We start from the raw sequence: 13,255 nt of genomic DNA on the forward strand, positions 1-13,255 counted from the left end.
ATATAACTAACAAACAACTTCACTAAGTAATTAAATTAATATTATTTTATATAGCCATAACACTAATATTTATATAAAACAATTAAACGAGGCATAACATACAAATCAATTTGAATTCGTTGAATTTTAATTATGTATTGACACCTACTTCAAGGTAACTTTTACATATGATGTGGAAATAAATTTTTTAGTAAGATTTAAAAAATTTAAAGAAATTTGAAAATACTTTATTAGACACAATAAAAAACGATCTTTAGTTAAAATGAAAGTGCACTAGCTCCAAACTAGGATTCCCTGCGTCGTGGGCAGCTAATTTCTTCCATAAGATATGTTCACGGTATTTGATTTCTACAAAATACTTACAGTCTTACTAATAAAGATTTATGCACATCGTATAAGCCTGTTATAAGTAAATGTTACTAATAATTCCTGAATAGTCAAGTCTGATGTATACGGCTGTTATAAGAAGTGTTTTGTTTGTACGAAGACTTGTACAATGCTTAAACAACGCAAAGGCCTAGTTTAACGGGTGTATAAGACAAAAATGGTGTCATTTGATCAGATTTTTTTACTGTACTTACTTTATAACTTGAGGTATCGACGACACAAAGATCAATGGGAAACAACCATGGCGGTGTCAATCTGAGACTGACAAGCGAATGCACGTTTTTAACTCGATATTTAGAGAAATGTTTAGCCATTCCTACGAATGCCGTGAAAAGAACGAGAAATAGAACAGAGCTATCAAAAAAGCTAAAACGTTGTGATGGAGTAATTTGTAATAATGAAATGAATTCAAAAATCTGAATTGATCACTCATTGATAAGCTTTGTAGTTATGGTAACATTTAACGTTTCACAAGAAAATCTTCAGAACGCACCTGCATCGAGTTGCCAGTGTAACAAAAATAACGGTCGTTTAGTTACTCGACCAATTCACATCGACTATTGGTCAAAGTTATGCCCTGTACAAGTTCTATTCACTGGATAACTATCACCTTGTTATAACGCAAGTATAGTCATTTTTCAATAGTAAGAGTCCTTCATTACTTTACGGCGTAGGACAGGTTGACAAGATGTTATTTAAGATTGTAGGCAATGAATAAAGTTTTGAGCTTCTGAACAAGAAAAAGCGTTGGGCGTATTTTTCGGTAACTTATTTATAGGCGTTGTATATGGTGTGGAGGGGTCGGTGTTTGTGTGTGTGTAGTGACCAAAAAAGTCCGCATATTTTTAATAGTATAGTCTAACATATAAATAAGGGAGTGATCAAGCAAATCAAATCGATCTTGTCCAACATTACAGAGATATGCAAGTTAACATATAAATATTCATAAGACAAATTTAATTTACTCCTTTTCCATAACATATCTGGATAAGATACATGCTCATGCGTTTTGAATATATGGAAAGAAACCTTTGTGTCCCTCACGGGCGATCGAGGGATGTCGGGATCGTAGCCAGTTTTTATATAAAATAAATTATAGTTTGTAATTACAATTAGGGGCTATCCGTTAATCACGTAAGGTTCGAAAGGGGGAGGGGGGTATAGTAAGATATCACGTGTACTTATGTTTTCGTCAAACGCGTGATTTCTTAAGCGAAAAGCGGCTTGTAGTGTAACATTGACTCGAGGTTGCCAGGCAACGAACGCAGATAATAACGATAATAAAGAGATAACGATTTTTATGCCAGTCAAAAACAACCTGCAACCTTTCTGCCTAGACATTTTTATCATGGTTCTTAATTTTTTAGAATAGGTTAAGAATATACTATATACTGGTACTTGATAAAAAATTTAAGATTCTTTGTAAGTACTAAAAAAAACACGGAGCTTTGGTGGGGGGTGGGGGCATAGTCTTAAACCTGACCACGTATCATCATGGCGGAGGAAGGGGTTAAAAAATATTTAAAAAACCTCAAGTGATTAATGGACAGCCTAAGGGGCTACGGATGAAGTCCAAATAGCATTTTATATCGAGCATCACATTTGTATTTTAAAAAAGATCATCCTCTATAAAAAGATTTACGCGTCCCGTTGAACAAAGTTAACTAATTAAATAATGCATGCATATTCTAATCAGCTATTAGAACTTATAAGTACGAGACCCTGAAACGAAAACATGTAGTAGAAGAATAGTGTGTCGACGTAATAGACAAGGTAATTTTTTAAATTTCGAAAACTCTTGATTACAGTTTATGTTCCTTTTTTATTTTTTTTAATGCACTAAAAAGTATTTAATAAACACGTTTCTTTTTTGTATTGTTTGATCTTATATTTCGTCGATAACATATTTCTTAAGTGTTTATTAGTTTATTTACAAGGATTGATACTTACGCTAATATTTTGAAGTCATGTTAAAATTCGGCGATTTTGTTCGACAATCCTTATACTCCCGAAGCCAGATTTCGTTACGTGAAATGGGTGAATATTGTAATAACAATAATAATTTATTACAAAAATATGGTACAAAAGGTGGTACAATAGTAAGTTCGCATATTCTGCCACATGCAATGGCGCGCAAATTTGTCTTTAAAGGAGTTTTTACGTTATTAGTCATATTAAAATTGGTTAATTCTTTTATTATTTATATCGTATATCATATCAAATAGTTGTCGTTATTACACATTGCTTATCGAAATCAACATAATATTTTTTTTTTTAATTGAAAATAGATTTGTTTGGACATCAAGGGTACAAAGTGTATTTCTTTCAATTAGTAAATAGTGCTTAAAACTACAAGTTTTTGAGTCTTTATATTAAAATATTATGGTTATTTAAACTTAACTGTTAATATTGATCAGTGCTGCCTTTGACGACGTCGTTTAATAGGTACAACGTTATATTTTAATTTTTGGTAATTTATTCGAATTTCGAATTCTCCATGTAATAGTGGACGATTTCCAAACGCCGTTTTACAGTAGTTGAAGATGGTCCAGTATCGGGTGGATTACTGACTTCATTTGGTGCAATACATACTTTATTATTTTCCATATTTGTTGTCTCCATGTTATCATAAAAAGTCTGGTAGTTATTAAGGGTTACAAAACCTGTCAGATATCACAATCTTTCACTGTAATTTGTTTTTTTTTATTGAAAAGATTCACAATTATGTCTTGAATTTTGATAACGTCTGTTATTATATTAAATTAACATTGTCGTTTTTCCAATCTAAAAAAACTTCCTGTGCCAAGGCACAAGTGCAAATATTGTGAGACTTGTTTCAACTCATGCGGAGTCTCATAGTCTTCGCTGCAATTAGACAATATGTCGTTACTATGAATCAATAAATGAAAAAAAAAGCACTCAATTATTCTGATTAGTTCTACCTGTGTATGTTTACACAAAATATAACTTAAAACTAAATAAATTGTACAATTAATTGTGTGTAATTTTTCGCCTTTCACACAGCAACATCATGGTGCTAAAAACACAGAAGTTCACTGAAAATGATACCGTTCATGAAGATAGTGTTGTCATCTCTGGAATGGCTGGCCTCTACCCCCAGTCTCACAATGTCAAGGAGTTTAAAGACATTCTCTATAACAAGGTATTGTTTTTATTTATTTATACAGGAACTCTTTTATTTTATGTTAATGGTAAGAATGTCTCAAAATTACTTAGGTTCTACAATGAATATAATACTTTACTGTAATCAACATTTACACAAAAATGTGTGTCATTTCGTACTTCATTTTTTTCATAAATTATAATGTACCTACTTTAAAAAAAAACATGTGTGTGTACTTATTAATTTACACGCGTTAGAAGTTAAACTTCTTTGGTGTAACAAAGAAAAGAATATAGAAAAGATGAAACAATATTTGATAATTTCTCCGGATTGGCGAGAACGAAACTTTACATTTGATTGTTCTTAGACAAACGGGCGTTTTAACAGGACGTATCATGTCGTGTGTCAATGGGCATTGAGCCAGAGATGCTAAACTTACAAATGCAGCGTATTTCGTTTTACATTCTCACTGAAATACGATATTTATTACAAGTTCATTTATAGTTTCAAGCAGAAATCTCACCTTCAAATATTGTTTCATATTTCTATGTTTCATTAGACATTTATTTAATCTATGGAAAAACAACAATAGGAACCTGTGGTAAATAAAATACAACAAAAGAAAGGATCTATCAAAAATTTAATCTTCGTAATGTTTTATACGTCTTTTACGTACCAGTCCGCAAAGCTATGATCCCAGTATACTACACACGTAATATGGAAAAGACAGGAGAATGAAAATACCCACTAATTATGTGTAATTCTTTTTCTTTCCCGTAGTCTTAATCTAAGACAGAAGTAAAACATTTATTACACACAATTTTAAAGCTTTACGAGCAGCCATTTCTGAAAAAAAAATACAAACAGAGGTTTGGACCTACTTTAATAAAAAACATGTGTGCAACACTTTGGTGTAACAAGATAAAACCTTTTTAAAATTTTGTCTTTCGGCTTATTCTACGTTTGTAAAAAAACTACACTAACATTAGGAAAAAGTATATTTAATACATTGAAAGTTTTATTATAACGTATTAGCTAGTTAAATATCATAAAATTAATATTTCTACTGTTGACTATGCTTTGCTAACTTCAGAGTCTCAGTTTTTATGAGCATCGTAAAAAATTACCCTCATCATTTTTTCCTAACACTCCAAAAGAAGTATAATATATAAGTAATAATATAAAGAAGTATGTCTTATATTTCGCTAGAGTTCAGAATATTTCCTTTTTTTATACACTTTTTAATAAAAATACTATTTGGGCTATTCCTTACATTATGAAACATAATTTTAGAATATTGAAACATATAATTTTAACTGTAAGTGTATGAAATATAGTATTGTCTTTTGTTAACATGGCTTTTACACATTAAAAAAACACTTTTTAAACGGATTGAAGCTATGTATTATAATTATAAATTTATAATTATTTATATAACTTTAAATTTTCCGACGTTTTGCGTGCTTTACAGTGTGCGTGGTCACGGTGACCACGGTGTTTTCTTAATGTATCAAATGTATTGCTTTCATTTATTTATAGGACGCAAATGTATATGATGTCGTCTGTAATTAAGCGTGTTATGTTTAATTAATTAATGATGAAGGAGTATGCTAATCAATTATCTAGCTTAATTTACACACAATGCGAATACATACCAATATAATTAATTAGTCATACAGAATATATTTCTTTTTCACTTATCTGAATTGCGTATTTATTAAGCTTAGCAGTATTATTTAATACCGTTATCCTGTTAATGCTAATTTACTGGACTTTTAAGTGACTGAACTGAACAATTTTACTATAATAAATTTAAATGTGTCTGTTATTTGAGTGTGTTGACTTTATCACGTACACGTACTATCGAATACTTAACGGGTAGTAATTAGTGCGTGTAAAGCGCCAGACAAAACTGGTAGTTCGCGTTCGTATCTAGATTCAAATAATAATAATAAGTTTAAATAAACCCTTCTTTTCCAACCTTGACAAATATTGAATATAAAGCTTAGATTTGTTACATTCATGTATTTATCTTGTTACTCAATATCCTTACGTACCATTGATCAGAATCCCTTCACAGGTAAAGGCCTCCTGCAGCTTTTTCCAACTGACTCTGTTTATGGCTTTCTTTCTCCATTTGCTTTCTGCTACCGCACCTTCTTTTGGCGCGCCCTTTTGTCCTTCTTCCTCTTGGTCCTTTCCATATTGTCATTTAAGTTGTCTTTTTATCTTGCTATATGCCCCGGCCATTACCACGTCTGCATTAGGGCATAATTCGTCTTATTTTTACGCTTTTTACTTTATGTACTATGTATTTAAATAGTACACCAAATCAAATGTTATGACCCAATCGTAGATGCTGCCTTATGAAGTCTGCCATCAAATATATAGATACATCCTTTTAGGTCTAGGTGTGGGCTTAATAGACAAGTAGGTGATAAGCGTGCCTGACATACGCTTTTTAAGTTTAAGGCATGTTCCTTCCTGATGTATTTCTCCACTGTACGAGAGAGTGTTAAATGCGTTCATAGATAGAAAGTCCATTGGTGCATAGCCGGGGTTCCAAACTACGAACGCCGGGGGGATAGTCTCACGTTAAAATGGCTACAAACCAAACATCAAATGCTTGTACTTAATGATGGTACTGGTGAGTACCACCCACTACGTAAGGTCGAACAACTATGGTAATAAACGTATCGTATCGTAGAAATACAAACGATAGGTTCAATAGTAAGCATAAAAAACATTTCGTATAGAATTCGTGTAGTAAACTATACAAATTGTATGAAAAATACGTAACAGCTAAAATCGTATATTTGTAGGTTAATCCAATCAAACCGAAAGAAACCCGTTGGAAGTACAACCATCCGGAAGTAGCGAATAGTACTGGCAAAGTTCCGGAGTTGGAGTGTTTCGATGCTCAATTCTTCAAAATCCACTATCGATTGGGCAACTCAATGGACTCTATGTCCAAGAAAATATTGGAGCAAGCCTTCGACGCGATTTACGATGCAGGTAAAGACACACTTTATATTTAAATCAAAATTAATAAAATATCATACCAAGAAGACCTTAATCTACTCTTCACTTGGTTTCTATATAATTTACTCACTGTTAACGTATCGAAATCATGCTACATTATATTTAAATCTAAAACTAAAAAGGTCTTACCACATGACCCTTTAAAAATAAATAATACGACTATAGAACAGAAAAAGTACAGAAAAATATCTCGGTCTTAGAATGGATAGCGATTTGACGTGGAATACACAAATTGAGCACATCAGATCTAAGCTCTGTTCACTTATGGGTTCACTTTGACACATCGCTCGGTGTATCGCACGTCAGATACGTTACATCATCTACAACTCGTTGGTCAAGCCTCATTTACTTTATTTAATTGAAGTATGGGGCAGCGCCACCAAAACAAAATTAACGAACATTCAAGTATTGCAAAATAAAATTATCAAAATACTGTTCCATTATAATTAACTTTCACCTACCATAAATATATATCGAGAAACAAACTTAATTAATTTAAAACAACTTTAAGTTTATAATACATTGTCAAAAAAATTATAAAAAGTTATCTCCACACTAGTCTAACTTTCTCCAAACCGCAACGTGTGACTCATAGAAGTATGCGTCGAACGAGTTATCTTGCATTACCTAAAATACGTACGAACTACAGCAATATTTTTTTTACGAACGAAGGCGCACAGCTGTATAATAAACTACCCACAAATATAAAAAATATTACTTCTTTCAATTCATTAGAATTAAGACAAAATTACTTTTAATTTGCATATACGGCTATCGTTTTATTGTGATTATTTTAGGAACGACTACAATGTAATGTTAATCTAAAGTATTATTTTTGAGAAATAAAGTCTTTAAACCTAAACCTAAACTATCATATTTTATTTTCTCGTTATCATATTCGACTCCTCTACGGTATTTCTTTGTGGGTTTTTATAAACTATTTATCCTATTTTTTATGTTGGTAATACTATAATACAATTATTTTTAGTAGGTTTTATAGAAAAAAAAACATACTTTTATTTTAATAAAGAGATACAGATGAGATAAGTGTGAACAAGATTGGAAACCATATCATCCAATCAACGGAATGCGTTAGGGATTCGGTAGAGATTCTTAGGTCTGGGCGCGACGCAGTGTTAAAATAATTGTACTACCTTTTTAATAGTTGCTCGAAAGAGAGCACGGTGCTGTATGACTGGCGAAAAGCTCACTGTCCCACTATATAGGCAAAGGAAAAGGCTCATATAAAGATTGCAAAAATTACCGCGGTATAAGTCTGCTAGCTTAGATCAGCTATTTTCCTTTCAAAAAGTATTTGGCGAAAGGACATAAAGTCCGTTGTTTCATCTAAACTAAACATATTGTTTTATCGCAGGTATTTGTCCAAACCAGCTGTCAGGGACCAAGGTTGGTGTCTACTTGGGAACCTGTTTCTCTGAAACCGAAAAGGCTTGCTTCTATGTCGCTACTTCTAGAACGGGATTTGGTATTGCCGGGTACGTTACTGTTATTAATTTTATTCAGGGTCACTGAAGTCCAGACCTCATGATCGCAGGTTCCCTGACTGAAATTGAGTTGCAATTGCCTTATTTTAAAATAGGTCACGGCTTATAAGCTCCAATTAGTTTCTCCGTCTACCCAATACAATTGATACCCCAGATAGGTTTACTATACTAAACGTAATGCAATATGTTTTATTGACATCGTAAATAAAATGATTCATTTTCAAAATAGGTGTAGTAAAAGTATGTTTGCCAACCGTATTTCCTACTGGTTGAACGCGAAGGGGCCCTCCATGTCTGTAGACCAGGCCTGCTGCAGTTCTACTGTTGCTCTGGAGTTGGCGTACCAGGCTCTAATTAGAGGTGAAGTGGATTCGGCTATCGTTGGAGGCACCAACATCTGCTTACATCCTCAATCAACTGTTCATTATGGAAGGTAATCTCCTTTAGTAATAAAACATAATGTATGTAATAGTCACTATATTGTATCTGTATATAAACATAATATAATACAGCGTCATATTGGGTATTTCAGCTTTTTATAAAGGTTTTGTTTATTATTTGTAGAATCATGCCAATAAGTAAAGATGGAGTAACGAAATCTTTCGACAAAAACGCCCATGGCTGTGCCAAGTCAGAAGCCATCAATGTTTTGTTTCTACAAAGAGCAAAGGATGCACTAAGGTAAGTTTTTCTTATTTATATAGAACAGGTTGCAAACAGGCAAAAGGTTCACTTGATGTTAATTGATACCACTCTTGGACACTCACAATGCTAGAAGGCTCGAAAGCCTCTCTTCTGCATAAACATTTCTTATCCATATCCTATCCTGCTCAATTGCGACTTCTGTAATTCTTGTATTTCATATTCTTTTGTATTGCATTGCAATTCGTGAATCCGTAAGATTAGCTTTTTAGTTTTACCCATCTTATTTTTTTTTATTGTCTTTTGTTAACATAGCTTTTACACATTTAAAGAAAATACTTTTTTACCGGATTGAAGCTATGCATTATTATAAACTTAGAATTATTTTACATAATCTGTATTTAAATGGGGAAACAAATACAGATAATACAACTTTTTCTACAGCTGTGATACTTTTTGACATTCAACAGCTTTTCTCTTCAGTCACCGTGAGCACGCACGCGAAACGTCGGGAGAAATTTAAAATTATCAAAAATAATATTAAGTTTATAATAAAACATAGCTTCAATCCGGTAAAAAGTGTTTTCTTTAAATATTTCTTTTTTTTAAGTTCTTTCCTTACTAGAGTTGCCTGGAAGACATCGCTCGTTAGCAATAAGGCCATCCCGTTGCATCCCTTATAATTTTTATGTATTATGTTATTTATTTTTCAATAAATGTAACGAACTGTAAATAAATAAATATAGGTACCTTCGATGTTTTTATGTATGTATGACCTCTGTCTGTTGACTAAAAGGTGGCAGCACAGTAATCATGAAATCTCTTTTAGTAGTAGGAGCTCACGTTGCTAAATGGGGATTAACTCGAGCGTCATATACGTGTCTTGTGTTGAGAAGCTTAGATAATATTAAGAACAAAATGTTATATAATGTATACCTTTTTATCCCATCGTAATGCTATGATGGGTTTGAGTAAGTGATATCTGCTTTAAAACACTTTGATAGTCGAATAATGTCGTTAATTTTATTAAATAATTGTATACAATTTCAGAATTTACGCTGAAGTGGTACATGTCAAGTCCGAATTCTGCGGTTTACCAAAAGATAAGGATGGTCCATTGTTCACCCTGTATCGGGAGCCTTGTGGCATGGCAAATTTCCTTAAAACCTTCTATGAAGAAGCAAACGTTCCACCGCAGGCTGTTGAATATGTTGAAGCTTTTGGTTCTGGTAATAAAAAATATCAATAACTAATACACAGAAAACTGACCAGAACATATATTATGTTGATACTATCATAATCATGAACGAATAATGCAATTCATAGTTTAAACAGTAAAATTAAAATAATCAATAAAATGTTTGTTAAGACAAAACTATCACCAAAAGATTGGCAGAAGTGTGTACGGCTAGGTTGTAGCCATAGTTTTAAAACTATTAACATAAATTACAGCAACGCCAGAAGTAGATAAAGCTGAATTGGAAGCTATAGACAGAGTATTCTGCGACAACAGAGAGGATCCTCTTCTAGTTGGTAGTGTTATGTCCAACTTGGGTTACGTAGAGGCGGCTTCTGGCATTTCTTCCATAACCAAAGTAAGACATTTCGATTTTTTATAGCACAGGGCATAAACAAGAAGACATAAATACAAATCGCGTCAAAAATATTTAAAGTTATCAGGAAAGGTTATAAACGTGCAATAAATACACAATATTTTATTCAAAAGAATTCTGCTTTAACATTAGCGGTTACAGCTTATATGTATATATGTATACCTGATGAATTTCTCGAAGAAAATGTCGAGATAATTTAATTTCTAAATTAATATTTAAAAAATTGCATCACTATTTGGATACTAGCGTTATAATGTAAAAAAAATATTATAAATTAGTACATTAACGAAGTCACTGTAGTCAAGTACTTCATTAATATGTAATTCGTTTTAATATGTAAAAAATATATACTACAAAACTTAAGTTGAACCGTTATTCAAATTCGACTATAAAAAAACACTTAGAAATCGCGCCTGTGTAATTTGAAATTTCAGCAGTTAAATCATATATATCTCGAAATTCTTGTTAAGATGAAAACTCGGTAACTAATATATATAGAGAATTATCACTAAATAAATTCTAAGCCATCGTTAAACGTAAATTAATCAATAAAGCTTTTTATAAATTTGGCGAATATTTGAATAATTCTAATTTTTTTATTATTTGTATGTCTCCAAACTTGGCGATTAAAAAGAGGGGTGGAACGTTTCTTGTCAGCTCTTATTAACTTCCTTTCCGACTTTCATAAGTGTACTTATTTACCTATATGAATAAAGTTAGTTTGAGTTTTATTTTTTTACTTTTGTTCCCTTGACATTCGAGTTATAGAGATTCCACTGTATTATAATAATTTTACTTGTGCACGCCGCGGCCATCCGCACCCATTATGGAGGCAACACATTGTTTCTAGTTTGCGTAACTTGTTCTTCTAATTCGATTAGATAAGAATCTTAAATTTTTGAGTAGACGCTAGAAGATAGAAAAAATGCCTTAAATTATATTGAGATTTAGACGAAAGACCTCGACCTCGATAAGATCAATAAATGAATGTTGATGTTATGCCTCGATCAATAAATGAAATTATTCAAAACAATTTCAGGTGCTTCTAGGCTATGAATCTGGTAAATTAGCAGCTAACATAAACTGTGACGATCCAATAGATGATGTTGATGGTATTCGTACTGGAAAAATGCAGCTTGTAAGAGATCATGAACCTTTCAGACAAGGATATACGGCTGTTAACGGGGTTTCTGTAACTGGCGTAAATGCTCACGTTTTGTTACGAGGTCTTAATAAAACTAAGGTAATTTAACTTATTAATTATTTAATTATCAACGTGTTCCTATATGCACAGATTTTTCTAAAAATAAGCATTTTAGATTTTGTGATACAAACAAAAATATGTAAATAATTATATGATAGTAATGTTGTTGTGTGTAAGCTATTTGTTAATATTTGCAGAGTTACAAAAAATGTAAAGCAATGCTCATTGCTGAATCATAACATTAAAATATTCCATATTCAAATGATTAGATTCGCATAGTAATAACGTGTGCTGTATTGGTAATCGTACTAGAAAGAGCCCCTTCTTCGTAATGCTTTAGAAAATTAAAATTTTTCATTTAATTTAACATTGATCATGGGAAATACTATTGTTCATTTACCTCGTATGTGAATCTTCCTCTTTCTTGCACCTCCCGCTAATTGCTGGCTTTTAGCTGCCGCAGGTCTGCTCTATCAATCCAGAGGTTTATTTACCTACATAATATTAAAAGTCTCTCTTATAACAGTGTATAGTTTTGAGGATGATGAGTCTTGTACTCGATCGGTCCATCTGGCCACGTGATCGCCTTCTGTGTTAGAACCAAGATCAGTTTCATCTCCCCTGTGTATTATATGGCCAAAATAAGACATCATTCAAACCGCATAAGCATCAATCCTTTGCCTGACTCGAGCCAAGTTTCTACTCCATACAGGTAGATAAATAATATTAGAGCCCGTATCAGTCTTATTTTGGTTTTGATACTATTTCCACTTTTGTTCCAAATGTTGCCTAAACGTGTCACGGCATCTTTAGCCAATCGCCTTTTTATATTTAAGTGTAAATAATTCACACTAATATATCATGTATCACAATTATCGTTGCTACAATAAATTTACTCTTGCAGGACCTGAACCGTTACAAATCAAACTTTCCCCACCTTGTTGCGATATCAGGAAGGCAGAAATCTGCTGTAGAAAAGATCTTCGAAGATTTGAAAAAACGTCCAATAGATCCTGAGGAGTTAGCTCTCTTCCATAACATTCATCAAACCAAGATCAGTGGGCATTTGGGCAGAGGTTACATTTTGTTAGGTAAGATATCCCCACGTTTTCTGAAAGGGACACACATATTGGAAAACGGATAACAATCTTCGGATATTTTATACTAATTTTGATTTATTTGACTTAATATCCTATGGCAGTTGGATAGGGCAGGGGGCGTCCACAGTGAGTCTCTACGTGTTCGTTCCTGAGCTTCGTATTTTACCTTGCTTCTGCAAGTCTTTCCGGTCCTGTTACTAACTATACCATGTTAGGTTTGCTTGGGACGACCACGCTTCTGCTTTCCTTGCGGCTTTCAATCCATATACGAATCTTTTTAGCAGATCTAGACCACTGTAAACACACAAGCGTTGAAATTAACATCAATTATTTCAGATACAAACCAAGACAATGAGACGGTTGTCTTAAGCGAGACGGCAGATTATTTTGATGATGTGAAACGTCCTCTGTGGTTTGTCTACAGCGGTATGGGATCCCAATGGGCTGGTATGGGAGCGCAACTCATGCGCATACCTGTTTTTGCTGCGGCCATTGAAAGGTATACATTTTTTCTTCTTTTAGTAACACGTTTTACTGAACTTGACGATTCGGAGAAAGAATATATTTCTTGAATAATGATTAAGTAACAATATTTCAGAATAAATTTAATTAGTCATGAGAATTAAATGTTTTTAGCG

The 13,255-nt window shown here is 32.8% G+C and overlaps 1 protein-coding gene across 1 annotated transcript in view; it reads left to right on the forward strand.

The window, feature by feature from the left end:
• The first annotated feature begins 2,123 nt into the window (after positions 1 to 2,123).
• The window catches only part of LOC123709303 (fatty acid synthase-like), a 29,496-nt gene continuing 18,364 nt past the window's right edge, over positions 2,124 to 13,255 (forward strand). Inside the window, exons 1-11 of the mRNA XM_045660525.1 lie at positions 2,124 to 2,160; positions 3,412 to 3,550; positions 6,334 to 6,526; positions 7,929 to 8,049; positions 8,288 to 8,491; positions 8,623 to 8,739; positions 9,751 to 9,929; positions 10,153 to 10,295; positions 11,353 to 11,556; positions 12,422 to 12,608; positions 12,954 to 13,116. Coding sequence (XP_045516481.1) covers positions 3,419 to 3,550; positions 6,334 to 6,526; positions 7,929 to 8,049; positions 8,288 to 8,491; positions 8,623 to 8,739; positions 9,751 to 9,929; positions 10,153 to 10,295; positions 11,353 to 11,556; positions 12,422 to 12,608; positions 12,954 to 13,116 — 1,643 coding nt within the window. The 5' untranslated portion in view covers positions 2,124 to 2,160; positions 3,412 to 3,418. The remainder of the gene's footprint in view (positions 2,161 to 3,411; positions 3,551 to 6,333; positions 6,527 to 7,928; positions 8,050 to 8,287; positions 8,492 to 8,622; positions 8,740 to 9,750; positions 9,930 to 10,152; positions 10,296 to 11,352; positions 11,557 to 12,421; positions 12,609 to 12,953; positions 13,117 to 13,255) is intronic.

The sequence above is a fragment of the Pieris brassicae genome, chromosome 5, assembly GCF_905147105.1.
Source record: "Pieris brassicae chromosome 5, ilPieBrab1.1, whole genome shotgun sequence".
NCBI classification, from domain to species: Eukaryota; Metazoa; Arthropoda; class Insecta; order Lepidoptera; family Pieridae; genus Pieris; species Pieris brassicae.